We start from the raw sequence: 20,118 nt of genomic DNA, 5'->3' as shown, positions 1-20,118 counted from the left end.
TTTTTGGTGAATTGTTTTCAGTTCATTTCAAAGTTGAAAACTACTACTGCCTCATTATGCGACTTTTTGTCTGCTTTTCATAAAACAGAAATTTACTCTGAAATAGCTAAATATAGCTATATTATATAGGTAAATAAAGCTATATAGGTAGATTTACCTATATAGCTAAATATAGTGATTTTCCTGGACCTGCCCAAGGATACTTTGTAGCAAGTTTGGTTGAAATCGGCCCAGCAGTTCTTGAGAAGAAGATGAAAATGTGAAAAGTTTACAACAACAACAACAACAACGACTACGACGACAACAACGACAGACAACGGACAAATTTTGATCAGAAAAGCTCACTTGAGCCTTTGGCTCAGGTGAGCTAATAATAGGATTTTTTTGAACAGGGCAATTATAATTTTTTCAAATACATACCTTGCAAAGACATCGCCACCATAAATCATAAGAAGGTCAATAATCTCACAATGACCACTCCAATGCAGAGGAGTATTTCCATTCCTATCTACAATTGTTGCATCAGCTCCGTTTTCTAACAGTATCTTAGTAATTTCCGAATTTCCTCGACAGACAGCAAAGAATAACACAGTTCTTCCCATTTTGTCCCTCTTATTCAAGTCATATTCACCTTTATCTACCAACATAGAGAGTTCATGCACATTTTGGTTCTGAACTGCCTCTATTATAGTACTGGCTGATTCCATTGCGCCAAAATCATTTTCTGACATTTTTACGGGAATGTTATAGCGACTGTTTGAATAAGTCATTCTCTTTCTATTCTTTATGGAAGAGAACAAATAATTTTTTTTTAAAAATGGTATGAATAGGCATTTTCTATACGATGAATTAATTAAAAACGTTAAAAAAAACCAACAAATATTATTTTGTTTGAGGTAATATCATTAATCTGTTATGCAGATAAATATTTGCATTGTTTACGACTTACATTCTGAACGTCATATCTAATACTTACATCAAATAAAAAAAGTATTTATAATGATTTTTTAGATATTATTGAGAACATTACTGCATTACTTTCTTGATATTAGTGCTTTTAGTGTCAATTTCTATGATAATTTAAGAAAATATTAAGCCTTTATCATATCAAGCTTGATATTTTTTCAAGGATATGAGCGTCATGGAAGAAGCTGCAAGAATGAATCTGTAATGAAAGACTAATTTAAGGCTTTTTAGTTTTACCCCGATCGATATGGATGAATGAGAATGAATTTGAAAACCCTTTTTCAGGATTTTAACCCTAGGTATTTACGGGACATGTACCAAGTACTTTTCTAGTTCATAAATCAACATGTGTAATATAAATGTGTTTAGTTTCAGCACTGACAGCAGGGACCTATATACTAGCCTGCTTGTATATAGGTCCCTGGTTTCAGCAGAGACATATAAGATAATATGTTAATGGTGCGACCGTTGGGACGAGCACAGAAAATTATTCAGTTTTCACTCAGATCAGGCTCGCAAACAGAACGTGATGTTTGGTTCGTCTAGACTGATGTCACATGATGTCTTGTGTAAGTTACATTACCGAAACAAAGTCTGAGCAGTGCTGTTTAATGAAGAACGTTTTAATATGTTGACGGTGCGACCGTTAGAGCGCAGATACTTATCCATTTTTCATTTAGATCGGGCTCGTCAAACCGCATGTGACATTCGGTGCATCTACGACTCTGACGACACATGACGTCATATGCATTTTGCTTTACCAAACCGAAGCCTGTACAGGGCTGATTTCAATGAAGAACCATTTAATTATTGACCATTTTTCAGCAACAAATTCATTAAATCAAGGCAAGTTTATTATTTCATTTAACTTTTGTTCTTATTCTATCGAGAACGTTGCTTTAGCGTTGTGTATGAAGCGATGCATTGTGGGTCCAAATTACTGTGGAAAAAAATTCTATCAAATGAATGTGCAGTAGTTCGAATTTTTTCTTCGCCCAGGTATTGTCATTAGAGCAGTTACGAGCGTCGCTTCGCAATGCTCGCTGCGCTCGCTATTAACTATTTATCTGCAATATATCCATTAAATCAAGGTAGTTTTTATTTTTTTTGCTGAACTTTTGTTGTTATTCTCGCGAGAATGTAGCCTTACGAAGCGATGCATTGTGGGTCCAAATTACTGCAGAAAAAATTTCCATGGAATGAATGTGCAGTAGTCCGAATTTTCTCTTCGCACAGGCATTGCTTTAAGAGCTTGCAGGGACGAGCGTCACTTCGCGATGCTCGCTGCGCTCGCTATTATGGTTAGTATAATTTGTGTCTTGGGAAAAGCCCTCACCACAGTTAGAATGTCGCATATAGATGCAATGTAGCACAGACTTTTCGAAATCTGTTGGTTCTGTTTGCAAGGCTGGTAAAAACTTTTCTGGACCGATGTAAAAAGGAGTATATATGATAAGAGCCAATTTTGGCCCCCTAAAAATCAGCATTTTAGAATGACATTCAGATATGTTTAATTGATATTTATTTTGAAGAAGAGATTATGTTAGAAATATTTCTGATATATTTTTCACATTTATTTGCACTCTCTAGCTGTAAATGACATAAGAAATAATGCTATTTTTGCAATCTAACAAAAAAGCCAAAAATATGCCTTTTTCTTGATGTTTTTTTCTTATGGGAAACATAGAGCGTAGTGTAGAACATACATAATTTTTCTGTCACTAATCAGTATTGGGTAGATGCATCTTTGGTAAAAATATAAAGCTTGTTCTAGGCTGCGCTCTATATTTTCTGGAAGAAAAATTGCTTGAAAATAAGCGGTTTTATACAAAATATGCTAAAATGGCGGGAAAACCTGATTTTTATGATGTCATATTTCTAAAATAACGGCATTTTGATCAAAATGAAAATGACCAATAAAAGTCGCATATATATCTGTACAAATTAAAGCTATATATAAAGTAAAATTTAGATATTCATTTTAAGGGGCCAATTGAGACACTTACCATACATCGCTCTTTGTCTGGTCCGATAACTTTTAAGGAAATGTCAGTCAAGATGTCCATTTTAAAAAAATCTTCAGCGTAATGCATATTTAATAAAGGTCAGGATCAGGATTCGTAGCTAAAGGTCACAAGATTGAAGAACGAAAAAATGTGGCTGCGTAAGAGGTGCGTTGACGATAGCCAATTAAATTTGTTATAGCAAAGTCATAAAACATGTCATTTATGTCTATTGTTAAAGACTCCCTATCCCAAGAAAGGAAACAAGAATGAAGGCTGTTAAAAATAATCCAGGGCATTTTGGTGCTGTTATTTATATGACTTTCTCAGCGTATAAATAAGGTACAAGTAACTGGTCTGACAAAACTTTGACTGGTCAGACAGAACATTCGACTTTGTCAGACTAGATGTCTAAGAGTGATTAAAAGATTTGGACAAGTCTGGTTGCAAATTGAGCAGATCCACTCCAAAACAATCTTGAAGAATATAAAAGGAGTTTCACTGAAAATAACTGCCAAAATAAATCATAACAAACCTTTTTGAGATTTTATATGTCTTTTATCCCCAAAGATAGTCCAAATAAAGACGAATATGCAACTAATTTTCTCAACATTTTTTTCTTGCTTCAAATTACCTGCCATGTTTACATTTGGAACTCTCTGGATTGTTTGTAGTAAATGTACTGAGTTTGAGTTATTGCCATGTTTATTTTGCTAAAATTGCAAATATGAATTCTATCATCAAACCAGGTCAGTAGCTACATTCCTCCTGGCCCTTCCGTAAACAGGTTTCCAGGCCCTGTCAGGAATTACTTATTTACCAATAACCTGAACTCATCATTTCAAATAAGCTGTTATAATTATTAACATGATTATAATTTTACTTTTTAGTAAGTTTTTGGTCTTCACCTGCCTGCTGCTGTTTTCTCTGTTATTTGCCCTGAGGTTAGACAACACCATAGAATGGAGTTATTGGGTCATCTTCCTCCCTATCTGGATCTGGAAGATCTTTGTCATTGTTGGGGCTTCCTTAGGGAGCTACATCTGGTGGAAACATCCCCAGTACAGGTAATATTCTACAGATGAATAGACTAAATTCCCCCAGAAAAGATAATATACTACTAATACGTGAAACATCCCCAGTACAGGTAATATACTACTAATATGTGAAACATCCCCAGTACAGATAACATACTGCAGGTATTGGAATAATCCCCTGTAGAATTGGTAGAAAAATGCCCACTACATGTAGTAGTATACTGTTGGAAACATTCCTAGCACAGGTGACACATTTGTTGAAACATCCCATGCACAGGTAATATACAGGTGAAAACTTCCCCTTATATAGGTAATATACATGAACAGATGTAAACATCCCCAGTATAGGTATAAATACTGGGGTATATTGGTGAGGAATGAAAATAGCATTCATTAGGGTCATTTTAATGTCACTATCAGTATGATTGAAAGGTTAATGATTTAACACATAATATATTACTTGCCCCTCCATTAAGTAAATTCAGCTTCACTTAGCTGACATTTATAAATTTAGAATTGCCAGTCTGTTTAAACTGTTTCCAGACTTAAAAGATGATGGAAGCATTTTTGGTACTATAGTCTGAACTAATAAAGGAGACCATGCTATACACAAGCAAAAGTCATGAAGGCGGAACACATTCTAGTAGAAAACGGAGAATACTAAGGAATATTAATGTTCAGCCACCAAGCCCAGCGCAACACAAACATAATATTGTGCTAGGTGTCCTAAATTGTCGATCAGTTAAGAACAAAACTCTTTCGCTAAATGACTACATTGTGTCTAATAAACTGGATATTTTTGCAATGACTGAGACCTGGTTAGGTTCTACTATAGATGATATTGTGAAACAAGAGTTAATACCAACAAGCTATGATTTCCTTTATCTCAATAGAGAGAACCGGTGGGGTGGTGGTATTGCCATATTATTCAGGAAAGAAATTGACATAAAACACCTCCCTAATAAGGAACTGGATATTGACCAATTTGAGTACATGGATTTTTCAGTATGTCTGGATAAAACATGTATCAGACTGAGTGTCATTTATAGGCCCCCGCTATCAAAAACAAATGACTTGCGAACCAGCCTATTTTTTGACCAATGGAATTCTTACCTTGATCAAACTGTCACCATCCCTCATGAGACTATAATAACTGGAGATTTTAATTTTCATATTGACGATGAAAATAACCCGAATGCTGTACGGTTTCTACAAACATTAGAAGATCATAACTTGACACAGCATATTACCACGGCTACCCATAATCGTGGACATACAGTACCGACCAGAACCAACCTGACACCGCAGTCCCAGAAAGCAGTCCCCGGGACTGCTTTGGGACCGCTCTGGGACTGCTGTGGGACTGCTCTGGGACCGCTTGGGACTGCTCTGGGACCGCTATGGGACTGCTATGAAAAGCAGTCCCAGCAGTCCCAGCTGCCCTTGGGACTGCTTTGTTCACTCATGTGTGACAAAGGTTCTGAGTGACATGATAGCTCCGCCCCCTTGTGTATTCTGAATTTGCAGGTTCCCTATTGTTTTGTTTATTTGCAGCAGAGAGGAGTTTTAACTGTTTAATAAGCAAGGATTTCTTATAATCTTTTAATAAGTAGAGATTATTATAGTTAATTCATATTTTCAGGGACTGTATACTTACACAAATTGATGTGTAGTTTAGAATAAATAAAAAAAATAGTAAAGTTGATAAATAAGAAATTCCTGAGAAAATTGTTATCCCTAAAAATAAACTACAAGTTTATGAGAAAAAAAATAGCTACGTGTGGGCTTTTTTAAAATTATTTAATGTTAAATTATGTACTCAAAATTTGCATTGGTACTATTTAAAAATAATAATTACAGTTAGATATAAGATTTTTTGATTAAAAATGCTACACATTTTATAAGGACCACGCTAAAAAAAAAAGAGTATTCCATGTAATCCTCAAATCCAACAATTAATTAAATGACCATGAAATAAAATTATGCTACCATTCTCCCGTAACATAAACTATGTGAATAATCAATGGGGAATTAATGAATTACCAGTAGCTTTTAATTTATAAACAAGTTATTAAAAGAGTATATTTATTTTTTTAAAAAATTGAAAATACCGGTAATTGTGATTTTTTTCTTTTTTGTTTTGCCAGTGTTTACCTGGCCGATTAATGTTTATAAGATGGTGTCAACACCCATCGTTTCAATCGCCTTTGGGCAGAAAAATCAATACATGTTATTTGGGTATTTGTATCAGTTTTACACATCATTGAACATGCTGGTAAACAATGACCCGAATTTCAATTTATTTAATGCGAAAAAAATGTGATAAATGAAATGTGTATAAATTTCTTTCGGGATTAATTAATTTTGAACATAATCGGAAGCTTCCAATCTGGTGCTTTACAGATGTACTCTCTAAAATTTCCAAATAAAACACTTAAAAACTAACTTTTATAGAACTAAGGCATTAACGATAATTAAATTGACATGTCAGTAAAACTAATCATGGCTGAAAAATAATACTTGGAAAATTAACAAGAATTTTTTAAAAGCCCCAATACTTAAGAAAACTCTAAAATTAGAGTATCCCGATAGTCTAAATTGGCCATATAATGATAAGATCTATTTAAAGCTTCTTCTGGTGAAAAATAATTAATTTTTCTATATAAAAAATATGGGAACCAGTATCAATCACAGAAGAATTATTAATATACCCAAGAATTGTGATTATTATATAAATATTCATGTTCAGTGTAATTGATATACACATGTATGTACATGTAAGTGTGAAAGCCTTTTTCCTCCAAAAAATATAATCATTTCAATTTTTATGTGCTTACATGTTCATAAATGACCTTCGCGTATATGTTCTGTTCACAAATGACCTTCGCGTACAAGTAAGGATTCCTGTTATACTACCCAGAATCAATTTCTACTGCCTTTTATAGTTCTATTGTTTATTGCAAATCTCATTTCTGAGTATTAAATTCATAAACCCCGCCCACTGGGACTGCTGGGACTGCTTTCTGGGACTGCTGGGACTGCTCTCTGGGACCGCTGGGACTGCTCTGGGACTGCTCTGGGACTGCTCTGGGACCGCTGTGGGACTGCTTTAGCAGTCCCAGAAAGCAGTCCCCGGGACTGCTCTGGGACTGCTTTGTGTCAGGTTTGGTCTGGTCGGTACTGTATACTGGATCTCCTCATAACAAAATCTGAATCAACTATACTTAAGACCAAACCATCAGTGCAAGATCCAAACTTGTTCGATGCACATGGAAACTCGTTTTGTGATCATTATTCCATTCAAGCCGTGCTATCATGTAGCAAACAAAAGCGCATCAAGAAAGAAATAACTTTCCGCAAATGGAAAAATGTTGACCTAGATGAGTTATCAAAGGATATCAATCTTGAAATACCTGATACAAGTTTGCCTGTTGCTCAATTAGTTGACCATTATAACACCACATTACGAAACACTGTGGAAAAACATGCTCCCTTATGTACAAAATCTGTTCTACTTCGACCAAACACCCAGTGGTTTTCCGAAGAACTCGGTGATGCAAAACGCAAGAGACGCAGAGCCGAAAGAGTTTGGCGTAGGACAGGACTAGAGGTTCATCGGCAAATTTTTAGGGACATGTGTTCTATGACAGCCAGACTTGTCTATAAAACCAAACAAGACTATTTTTCTCAAAAGATAGAAGAATGCGGTAAGGACCACAAGCAACTATTCAAATTATCGAAGACACTGATGGGAAAACAACAGGAAAGTATTCTACCATCGTCGACATCTAATAGAGAGTTGTCTAACACATTCTCTGAATTCTTCATTAACAAAGTGGCCACAATTAGAGATGGTCTTAAAGAACTTACTACCTTTAACATGGAAAGAACTATGGATAAGGATATTCCATTCAGCGGCGAGCCATTGCTGAACTTCAGACCCACAAGAAACGACGAAGTGAGAACAATTCTAGGCAAAGCACCGACCAAATCGTGTGAACTTGACCCACTCCCGACGTCGATTTTAAAAAAGAACTTGGATGCTATAGTTCCATTTATTACCAACATTATAAATATCTCATTCGACCAATCAGAAGTACCATCACTGTTCAAGGAGGCATTAGTAAGACCACTACTGAAGAAATCTGGACTCGATAAAGACGTCTATAAGAACTACCGTCCTGTCTCAAACCTCCCTTTTGTATCTAAAATTTTAGAAAAAGTTGTTGCCACATGCCTGGATGAACATCTTGACAAAAATCTTTTAAGGGACCCTTTGCAATCAGCTTACAGGCCACAACATTCTACGGAGACAGCACTTCTTCGAGTTAATCATGACATCATGGAGGCCCTTGATAATCAATCATCTGCTGTAATGGTACTCCTTGATCTCTCAGCTGCCTTTGATGTCATAGACCACACAATACTTTTCCAACGTTTAGAAACATCTTATGGCATTGGTGGAAAATCAATAGCGTGGATAAAATCATACCTTACTAACAGGCAACAACGTGTTATCATTGGAACGGAAACGTCAAACCCTTGCCATCTTCAGTTTGGTGTCCCACAAGGATCCGTTCTGGGACCAAAACTTTATTGTCTTTTTTCTAAACCAATTGGAGAAATTTGTCGTCAGCACGGTTTCAAATATCATTGCTATGCCGATGACACCCAGGTGTACATGATAATAAAATCTCGTGAAAACTGGAACAACTATTTTAAACGACTTGAAAATTGCTTGCAGGACATAGGGACCTGGATGTCGACTAATCTTCTTAAATTAAACCAGGATAAAACCGAATTGATAATTTTTACAACGAAATTCCAATCCAAAAATGTGCCAGTCTTACAACTTAAAGTTGGAGAAAGTGTCATTAACAGTGTAACGTCTGTACGTAATCTAGGCATCCACTTTGACAGATTTCTCACTATGGAAAAGCAAGTAGCGTCCATCATTAAAACATGCAATTATCATCTCCGTAACATTGGAAGAATTAGGAGTTTCATCTCAACTGATGCGTGCAAGACTCTCGTGAACTCCTTAGTTACATCTCGACTGGACTACGGGAATAGTATACTAGTTGGCATAAACAAGAGTTCTGTGGAAAGGCTACAAAAAATCCAGAACAATGCAGCTAGACTTATTACAAGGAGACGAAAATACGATCACATCACTCCGATTCTCGCTGAATTGCATTGGCTGCCAGTGGAGTTCCGGCCAAAGTATAAAATCCTCGTTTTTACCTACCTTGCTGTGTATGGTTTTGCACCCGAATACTTACAGGAACTTGTAACTGTCCGTCAAACTAACCGCACACTAAGATCTGACGGAAGTTTGCTGCTCAATTTACCAAGGGTGCGCACCGGGACGTATGGTGAAAGAAAATTTAGCTATTCTGCTGCCCATTTATGGAACAGTCTCCCGGTGCATATTCGCCAATCCAAATCCATCCAGTGTTTTAAAAGAAAATTGAAAACTCATTTTTATAAATTAGCATTTGATTAACTTTTTAGATTGATCTATCTATTGAATTTTTATTTGTTTTTCTTAAACATTATATTTTTAAGTCCTTGTGACTGTAATTTTTATTCTTATTCTATATCAAAACAAGTCATTTTCAATATAAGTCAAATTTTTATTTTTAAAGTAATATATGCAATGTTTTATGTACATTCTATGTAAAGCGCCTTAGGGTGATACTTTTTATTATATAGGGGGCTATAGAAATTTTTATTATTATTATTATTATTATAAAAGTGGCTCTCATAAATTTCATACGAATTCTTTGCATGAAAAAGACACGAAAAACAAGACATGTGAAATTAATATGAAAACTTCATGTGATTTTGACATAAATTTCACATGAATTTTACAAGAGCATATTACATAAATATCATGCAAGAAAACTTCACATGAAAGTTCAATATAAAATTTGTGTGAATATCATACAAACTTATATTCACATGATATTCACATAAAAATATCTTTATAATTTTCATTGATTTTCACATAATTTTGAAATAAAAAGATAATCACGTCAGTCGTTGATATCATGCAAGCCACTTTTTCGTATGTATATGTCACCACGAGAACTTGAGTATCTGGTTACTTGTTGACAAACCTTTTATTGTTGTAGAATGGAGAACAACAGCCACGTGCAGTTTAAGGCCATGGTGATTTGTACCGGAATGCATCTGCTGTTGTTGATGTTTGAGATTCTGGCTTGTAATAATCTGGAGACAGAAATTCACTCCTGGATCCTAGTTTTCATTCCTCTCATGTTTATGTCTTTAGTTTCCATAGGGATCTGTATATGGGCTGTCAAGAATGAAAGGTCCTTTGAGGTAGGTTACTGTAAATATACTTGTATTTTTGTCTGTTTAGTGTGTGTGAGAGAAAGAGAGATGAATCTAAGACAAAGTGCAATGTAAATGCTAATATATAATTACATTGTATCTACACAGAAATCCATTATAGATATTTACATAGTCAACTGTGTAAGTGTGATGATACATATATTTATTTTCTCCTATTTACATTTCCAATGTCTTTGTTCGAGATAAAATTACAAATAGTAAATGTACTTTATTTCTCCATCAATGTACTGGTTCATCAATAGGCGCGGTTAAAAAAAATCATGTGCAGGGCGAGACAAATAGCTAGACAGAAGCAGGGCCTGTAGAACGTGGATTGGCGGAATCAATGCCATGTAAATGTAAGGAATAACTGTCAGATTTTTCAATTTCATGACGATGATCAATCAATTGGCTTGCATGATAATTTTATGCATAAACGCATTTATGCAAATTATCATGTAAGCCAATCGATTGATCACATCATGAAATTGAAAAATAAGACAGTTATTCCTTAATTAAAATAATCAACCAAAGTATTAACTTTTTTTGTTATTGTAGATGGAGTTCTTTTGCTCAGTGAACATATTACAGTTTATATTCCTGGCACTGCGTCTAGACAAGTACATTGACTGGAGTTGGGTGGTAAGTAGCTAATCAGTAAAGTAGTGTAATAAAGTGGTTATAATACTGAAGATTAAGTCTAGGGTGAGAGGAATGCTGAGTGTATAGGTAATTACACAATAGAAATTCTAGATAGAAAACACAATGCACAATCTAAATGCTTTGAAGTTTGTACATGTTGTTGTTCAGGTACTCAAATACATGTATGTACCTATACGCAATGAAAGAATAACTTTACAACAAGAAGTTTCTTGTATGATTTTGTATTGTACTGCAAGAAAATGAAGATTATGAAATTCATAGAACAAACAAGTTGTAATATGATACTTTTCAATGTCAGATTTTGTTTGGCAAAGAACTATATGCGGTATATTGCATATACACTAGACAAAATTGCTAACGCACCACCGATAATTCTTCCTTGTGAATTGAACATTTACCTAAACGGTATTAGTATATACAAAAGGCCATGTTTTTCAATACAATGGGATTTTCAAATGTCTTGATGTCAGAACAAAACCTCGAAATGACCTTCTTGCCCAAAACCGATTTCCCGACATGCATTGCGTACCTCTTTTTGCCCAGATATATGCATTTCTAATTACAGATGATGGTCCTTGAGGTTAAACCAGAAACAGTCTCCCAGTTAAAAAAAAATCAAATAATATGCAGCGATTTACTATTATATCGCCTGCTAGTCATCTAATGCATTCGTGTCCAGACCCAATCCACTCAACTTCCGGTTGCCTCAATTTTGTGGAACGACATTCAAGTTGTGGTGTGGTGTTTATTTAATGGCTTGGCTATCTAGAGTGAACAATTTTATGTTAACTAATCTATTTGCAACAATTTTTCACCAGAAGAATAAATATTGTTTTCCTTGTTTTAATTTTTTACATATCTTTCCAAAGGTACCCCCTGCAGACACCAAACTGTCTGTTTTATCACGCTCACCTGGGATCAAATGCCGCATACTGTATATTTTTTTCTGATTTTCTAATTAGTACAAACATAAAAAACAAAACTGCAAAGAAAAAATAAGAAATCTATCCCTCCAAATCAGTATGAACACGATTTTCACGTTTTCTATGAAATGGTCACACTTCAGTTAACATTGTAGTAATTTGTCAAATAAGAAATTTAAATGCTTTATTTTTTAATTTTGTAACAGAATACAATATCAAATACTTCTTATACAAGTTTTGAAAAGTAAAATTTTATTTTCATTAGGTGGTGCGTTAGCAATTTTGTCTAGTGTATTTGCCCCCACAAAAGTCAAATTTTGAAAACTTTCTGAAATGTGCTGAATTCAATAAATTGTATGAGAAATATAAATTAACAGAAAATATAATAATGTCAAAGCAGTGTATTCACAATTTTTGTTTTTATGACGTCACAAACTAGTCCGATTTTCTATCCTTTTTCAGAAAGAGGACAAAATGGACAAAATTTCAACAATTTTAGCTTTAAAATTTATAGAGCGCAAGTTTGTTCAGGAACAATATTGACATATTTCATTGATATTATCATTCTACACATTATATCAAAATATTGATCCTGAACACACATGCGCTCGGTGACTTTTACTCAAAATATCGACGAAATATGTACAATTTTCTGTAATATTCATAAAAAACTGAAAATTACGTCATGTTTGTGACGTCATTACGTACATATGGTGTCATTACTTGTGACAATATTCAGTGCTTTGAAGTCAGCATATACTCCCCTGTTTAAGAACTTAATTAAATATATCTCCATCAAAGTTTGATTTGGGGGGCAAATATTGGTTATTACCGAATAAAGTTCTTTAAAATTTCATTTGACCTCAAATTATGTAACAATTATTTCCTCTAAAATATTAAATATATTTTGTAGATTCCTCTTAATTATTAAATGAAATTATATACTCTAATCTCATGATTTTATTAATTTCTCTTTTTAAAAATTAAATAATTATGAATATATTACATGATATTCCACCATGTTTTTTTTTTGTCAGATTGTTTTTATCCCTATATGGATTGTGATGTGTACTGCTATGATTGGTGTTCTGTATGCTATTATACTGGCGATCATCCTCGTTAAATCTCCTGACATTGTCCCTCAGCATCGGCGCGGTAATGTCTCCTCAGCTGTGGGCTATTCCTTCCTTGTTGTTCCCTTACTTATATTTGAGGTATGTTTCAGTTTGAGGAACAGCTTCTTCAGTCATGTAGTCTTGTATATATTTACAGTAAAACTCGTTTAGTACGAGCACGGATATTGCAAATTCACGGATTTAGCGAAGTCACTTTGGATCACTAGCTATATAAATTCAATGAATTTCTTATACGGTTAAAACGAATTACGGATACATGTACAGCAAGTAATTTCTAAGGTCCCAGTGACTTCGTTATAACCGAGTTCAGCTGTGTATATTCTAATGTCAAAATAGAATTTTCAAATTTGATAAGTGTAAAACAGCTTTCATTTAAATATGAGAAATATGCAGAGTGTTTCATGAGTCCCCATAACATGAATAGTCGTGGATGGATTTCAAACTGACAATTTTCTAAATTGAATAAAAGTTGGTGTATACTAATTCCTCTCACCTTGTGATTGATTCGTTTTCAGGTGCTTTTAGCCAATCGCTTGGATGGAGATAATCATTTTAAATACACTGCCATAACTGTTCCATTATTTGTGTCTCTTATTACTATGATCTGTCTTTCATTTGGAGCTAAGGGAGGTAATCAATGTAAGTAGGTTTGGCGCTGCTATCTTGTTCTAAGCTACATTACACATGAAAAAGATTTTCACAAACTTAAGAAATTGTACAAGGATATGATATGTAATAGTGATCTTTAACTAACTTTCACAATACTTGTGTTGAATTTCTTATAATGTTATTAGAAAGACACTTTCTTAATGTCTAATCCAACAATTAACATGACAGTTTTAGATGAAGATTTCCCTCTTTGCTTTCAGGGTGGTTTGGAATGAGAAAAGATTTTTGTCTGTTTGTTCTGGGAGTGTGTCCATTCCTGCAGGAATATGGAAACATCTCTTATTCCTTACATAAAAATCACCGTAATCAGGAGTCATCTGACCCACAAACTAAAACAGAATCTGCCAAAAAATACAAACCCACAGACCAGACCAAAGTTGTGGTGCCAGTTATATCTATAGAGACACCAGACTGAGTTGTAAGTTTTGTGTATCAGTCCGGAGAATTCAGGGAAATGTGTTTCAAACATCATTTTAGAATGTTCATTCCATGTATATTTATTGCATTTCCAGTTTTTATGGCTTTGTGAGTGTCATTACTGTCGTAGCATAGGAATTGGAATACCTATTAACCTTACCAAAGTTTTCAGAGAAAAAAATTGCAATAATTTAGTAAAGTATTAATACATTTTTTTATTTCCTGAAAATTTCAGTATATGTACTTGATAGGTATGCCTATTCCTGGGGTTGTAGCTACTTCCTTCAAGTTAGAGCCTCAGTTAACGTCCCTTCAGTCCTTATATACCTCGGCGCCGAGTCAAAAATATCTCGCCATGAACCTCTAGCATGCTGGAGTAGGGTTGTAGTTTATTTGATATATCAAGGAGATTAAATCAAAGTATCCACCAAAATAGAACTTATTCATCCCCCCTACACACAAACAGACACACATGGTTTTTTAACCTATTTTGATAAGACTGTGGGATATTTATAATATATACAATTTCAGTATATTCTATAACCTTGACTTTGGAGAACATGGCCGAGATCTTGACATATCTTGCTTGACAACAACATTCTTTACTTTTGTTTGAACATTTGAGTAAGTTTTATTTATGCTTGTAAGGATTGAGATCTTGGAAAATATGTAATGGACATAAAGCCACATGTACTGTTATCTCTGCTTTGTCGAGGATAGCCATATTGATTTAAAAAGTATTGTGAAATCACTTATTGTTGTTGTGGGGTTGAAATTTTTGGGGGTTTTTTTGTGGTAAGGATAGACCCATGAAATTTATGACCAATGTAAAATTTGATATGCATTACAACTAAACATTTTCCAAACAGGAAATCAAATCCCAACAAACATTTTTTTCCTCAAACCTAAAAAATTTGATCCTTTTGAAATTTGAAATATGTGATTTTACAGGATTGCAGTTATGGGTGAAACTATAACATGTTCAAAGTATAGGTTTTTAAGGTCTGTGATGTCTAATTAAATGTTTTATGTAAAAGTTGTAAATCTGTGTCATTGTTTAAGAAGTTTTAATAATTTGTATGTATACTTGATACACCTTGAAGTATTTCTCAGTTAATGATAAACATGAGCAAATATTATCAGAAATGAACAATATGGTTTGTTTAAGTAATATGAATGAAAATAAGAGCACATCTAATACTTGTATATTTTTTAGTGCTTGTTGATAATTATAAATGTGTACAAATCAGTAAAAAATTATTTTTGTGAAATTACATATTTTAAAACTACTTACCCCAGTACTTCATGAGATTTTTTATAGATTCTACTTAATGCGAAATATGAAAGTCCTATCTCTTCTCACTCAAAGATATGACCAAGGTTAAAGTTTTTGTGATAGACAGACAGACAAATGAGATTTAATGTCCCCTCACTTTTGCAAAAGCAGGCCAGGGGAAAAAATATTACCCGGTAGTCCAATTATCTCTTTTCGTTTAAGGGGATGGGGTGGGTGTTCTGTTTCGTAGCTGTAATACAATATTGATCTTGTCTGGACTGGACAAACGGAAAAGTCGGAAGACATTTTGGTGTTTAAAAATTGACCTCACGATTTATATGACAAAAGTCAATCAAATTCAGTTTAATAATAGATTGCTGACAGTGTCAATGTATTGACCATAGAATGTGCAAAGTGTTTACTTCAAACGATACTGTTGTTATCCTTGTTATATCAACTTATTTATCTATAGCTTGCATCATTTTAGAAATTGTAAATATGTTGAGCATGTTCATGTCTATTGAAGCAACTGGGAGACATAATTTCCAAAAACATATTGGCAACAATGGCATATTGCTATATAAATAAGGGATAGATCAATGTTCATGCATTTATACACTATAGTTGTATTCGTACTCTCATGGAAAAAAATATTTTTTAAATATCTTTAAAATTGTATTCCAAACAAATAGCATGTTTTCAATCCTAGTGGATATGACAGGTTACAAAGATCCAGAGTTTAAGAAAGCTCTAAACATTAACAAAAAGTGCTTCTTGGACTTGGAGAAAAGTATATATGTATCATACAAAAGCGTGCATATTAAGACTTTAATTCATTTTCAACATAGGGTACTTGCTTTAATTCTGCAGGAAAAATGTTCAAAGGCAATTGACTATGGGTGAACAGAAACACTGTTGTTTACTTACATTGAAAAAATTATGGAAACAAGAGGCCCATGGGCCTTATATAGGCCACATGAGCATTCTGCAACATCTTTCCAACAATTGAATTTGGTTCATGTTTTAAACCAGGGGCCATGACATTGACAATTTTGAAAGAGGCACCATTGCTCATCATAACTATACACCTAGCATGTTTAGTTTGGTTACTTGATACCCATAGACAGAATAGGGGAACAAAAATGAATTTCAACTAATCAGTAATATTCAGCAATAATCAGTAGTGCCCCCACCCCACAAAAACCCCTGACCCTAGGTCCACACATTTCACAATTTTGGAAAAGGTACCATTCTCATCATCAAGGTTTTGATTAATATAATGGAGCACCCAAAGTAACATCTGAACGCCTGACCCTAGGGCCATGAAATTTACTATTTTCAAAGAGGCACCCTTCCTCATCATAACTATATACGTAGTTTGTTTATTACTCAGGAGCAGAGAAGATGTTCAAAGAATTAATGCATGTTCACTATATAATCAATTCAGCCCCCCCCCCCCCTTTACAGCAGAATTCCTAACCCTGGGGCCATGAAATTCACAATTTTTAAAGAGGCATCCTTCTTCATCATCACTATGTATCTAGTTAGTTTATTTAATACCCAGGAGCAGAGAAGAAGATTTTCAAAGAATTAATGCATTTTCACTATATAATCAATACAGTCATGCCTTAATACCAGAACCCCTGACCCTGGGGCCTTGAAATTCACAATTTTAGAAGAAGCATTCTTCCTCATCATAACTACGTAATTAATTCATTTATTAGCTTAATTCCCAGGTGCAAAGAAGATTTTCAAAGAATTATTGCATGTTTACAATGTACCATATAATATATAGAGCCCAGCCCTTACTCCAGAACCCCTGACCCTGGGGCCATGAAATTCACAATAATGTAAGAGATACTCTTGCTCATCATAGCTATACATGTGTTTGTTTAATACCCAGGAGCAGAGAAGAAGATTTTCAAAGAAATAATGCACTTTCACTTTATTAGCTCATCTGAGCCGAAGGCGCAAGTGAGCTTTTCTGATCACATTTTGTCCAGCGTCTGTCTGTAAACTGTTCACATTTTCGACTTCTCCTCAAGAACCACTGGACCAATTTCAACCAAACTTGCTACAATGCATCCTTGGGTGAAGGGGATTCAAATTTGTTTAAATGAAGGACCACACCCCATTCCAAGGGGAGATAATTAAAAATTACTAAAAAAATTAATGGCAATTTTCAAACATCTTCTTCTCAAAAACCACTGGGCCAGGAAAGATTAAACTCATGTGGAAACATCCTCTGGTAGTGTAGATTCAAATTTGTTCAAATCATGACCCCAGGGGGGTAGGGCGGGGCCACAATGGACGATCAAAGTTTTACATAAGAATATATAGGAAAAATCTTTATAAATCTTCTTCTTGAGAACAGCAAAGCCATGATTGACCATATTTATATGGAAGCATCTTCAGGTAGTGTAGATTCAAGATTGTTCAAATTATGCCCCCCCCCCCCCGGGGGGGGGGGGGTAGGGCGGGGCCACAATGGAGATCAAGGTTTTACATAGGAATATATGGGAAAAATCTTTAAAAAAATCTTCTTGAGAACAGCAAAGCCATGATTGGTCATATTTATAAGAAAGCATCCTCAGGTAGTGTAGATATAAGATTGTTCAAATCATGACCCTTCGGGGTAGAGCGGGGCCACAGTGGACGATCAAAGTTTTGCATAGGAGTATATAGGAAAAATCTTCTCAAGAACAGCAAAGTCATGATTGGTCTTGTTTCTATGGAAGCATCCTCAGGTAGTTTAGATAGAGATTTGTGAAAATCATGACCCCCAGGGTTGGGTGGGATCACAATAAAAGTTCAAACTTATAGAGAAAAAAGCCACAGTTACCGGTAGACAAAAAAAAATATGTAAGCATCCTTAGTGTAGATTCAAGATTGCATAGATACAAGTTTGTTCAAATCATACCCCCCCCCCCCCTTTTTAGGATCGGGACCACGTAGGCATTTACTGAATTGATTTTTTCCTAGCCACAGTGCTTAGGTGAGCGATGTGGCTCATAGGCCTCTTGTAATCTATATAGCCCCGCCATAGCATTCGAACCCCTGACCCTGGAGTAATGAATTTCACAATTTTGGTAGAGGACTCGATTCTCATTACAATCATGTCAACAGTTTGACTGCTTGATGTCCAGGAGTAAAGAAGAAGATTTTTAGATTGCATTAATATTAGTGGTTTTGGCCCCACCCCTCAGGCCCCGGGGTGAGGGGGGGGGGGGGGCAGGGGCCATGGATTTCACAATTTTTGTTCCCCTTCACCCATAGATTTTATATGCCGCAATTGGTTGAAATTGAGTCAGCGGCAGAAGAAGCTAAAAATGTTCAAAAGTGTACGAACGATTGACGACGACGGACGAAAACATACAGCAATAGGTCACCTTGTGGCTCAAGTGACCTAATCATGGATTCAATTACTTATTCTTGGTTTAATATAATGCTAAGCATATATATTTGTAAAACTCAATGCTGAGAACTTACAAAGATGACAGTTGTTTTAAATATGCAATTTTGCATAGGAAGGAGTTAAGAAAATTCGGAATACCTTTTATTGTCGTCATGTACAATTTTATTTTCTTTAATAATACTAAATATTTGATTGTACGGAAATATAAAGCAGAGAAAAGTTTGATTTACGCATCCGTTTTTTTTTTTTTTTTTTGGCCAATTAAGTTTCGTGCCATTGGTTTGTTAATTATTTTGTTTAAAAATACATTCCATACGCACTAGTACTCTAAAGTAAAAAGTATGCTTGAGATTCTGATTTACAATATCTATGTGGTTTTAGGAGACCAAGTCCTCCATCAATCCACTAGAATTACAGTGGGTACCTTCTGCGCCCCGTTACTAGGAGATGTATTTTTGTATTCATATGAAGCAGAATTTCTTCAATATCTTATACGTGAAAAGCAGAAAACGCTTACTGTTGCCTTTAAAATAATTGAAAAACTGGACATGTCGATATATAGACGACGCATTGCCAATCGGTAAGATATACGAAGCACTGTTAAGGCCTCCTTTAAAGAAATCAATGGAATAAGACGTACATGAAAACGGGAACTTTTTAAAACTGATTTTATTTTTATAAAGCTGTTTTATTATTACATAACTTAAATACTTACTGCAATAACATACATAGTATACCCCATTCTGTACTGAACTAAATTTGGTCCCATCAATAGATACGTGATAAATGCATAGTATGTGCACTGTATGGAGGTCATAAACAAATTTCAATATCGCAAGGGCATACCCTAGTTGAAATTATAAATTTAAGTTACCATTTGTTTCTGTATACTTTGTGGAAAGTGCTGCTGCTTTAAAAAAGAATCGCATTTTATTAGTTAAAATTTCAAGTATTAAAATATGCCCATGTCGAAGTATATATGACGTTTACCAAGTATTTTATGTCCTTATTAAGTCACACTCTCGATTTAAAGAAAGCAGCAGCACTTTTCAAGTTAAGGAAACCATCCTTTACTATAGTATTTATATTCAAAAAATGGCTAACATCCATTAAGTGTGCCCTTGCGAAAAGGCGATTTAATAAGTCACCTCGATGTTTCACATGCCAAACCTCTACACATAAACAAGGTAAAATTAACACGAAGTGAGATATTGACAAACAAGTTGAAACAGAAATATCACCAGTCTCGATAAATT

The 20,118-nt window shown here is 34.6% G+C and overlaps 2 protein-coding genes across 2 annotated transcripts; one reads left to right on the top strand and one right to left on the bottom strand.

Moving 5' to 3' along the window:
• Positions 1-420: 420 nt before the first annotated feature.
• LOC134254475 (acyl-CoA-binding domain-containing protein 6-like) lies at positions 421-731 on the bottom strand (the record flags this gene model as incomplete). Its single annotated transcript, XM_062736977.1, has 1 exon — positions 421-731. A coding segment is annotated over exon 1 (311 nt), but the record flags the coding sequence as incomplete, so codon positions are not given.
• Positions 732-1,125: 394 nt separating this feature from the next.
• LOC134254477 (transmembrane protein 185A-like) lies at positions 1,126-14,547 on the top strand. The gene is made up of 7 exons (XM_062736985.1): positions 1,126-1,265; positions 3,860-4,036; positions 10,144-10,351; positions 10,922-11,005; positions 12,987-13,163; positions 13,601-13,724; positions 13,955-14,547. Exons 1-7 carry the CDS (start codon positions 1,222-1,224, stop codon positions 14,167-14,169), a joined length of 1,029 nt encoding a protein of 342 aa, XP_062592969.1. The 5' UTR covers positions 1,126-1,221; the 3' UTR covers positions 14,170-14,547.
• Positions 14,548-20,118: the final 5,571 nt, after the last annotated feature.

This window comes from Saccostrea cucullata, unplaced genomic scaffold (genome assembly GCF_032062105.1).
Source record: "Saccostrea cucullata isolate Sc308-1 unplaced genomic scaffold, CSIRO_AGI_Scuc_v1 ctg1374, whole genome shotgun sequence".
Lineage (NCBI taxonomy): Eukaryota > Metazoa > Mollusca > Bivalvia > Ostreida > Ostreidae > Saccostrea > Saccostrea cuccullata.
The sequence above is the reverse complement of the archived record's forward strand: the minus strand, read 5'-3'. Positions and strand labels throughout refer to the sequence as shown.

Bases quoted from the DNA above. Each gene is read 5' to 3' on its own strand.
- LOC134254477 (XM_062736985.1), top strand. From the start codon at position 1,222: ATGAGAATGAATTTGAAAACCCTTTTTCAGGATTTTAACCCTAG. The intron at 4,037-10,143 runs GTAATATTCTAC...TTATTGTTGTAG, and splicing joins TGGAAACATCCCCAGTACAG to AATGGAGAACAACAGCCACG. The intron at 10,352-10,921 runs GTAGGTTACTGT...TTGTTATTGTAG, and splicing joins AGAATGAAAGGTCCTTTGAG to ATGGAGTTCTTTTGCTCAGT.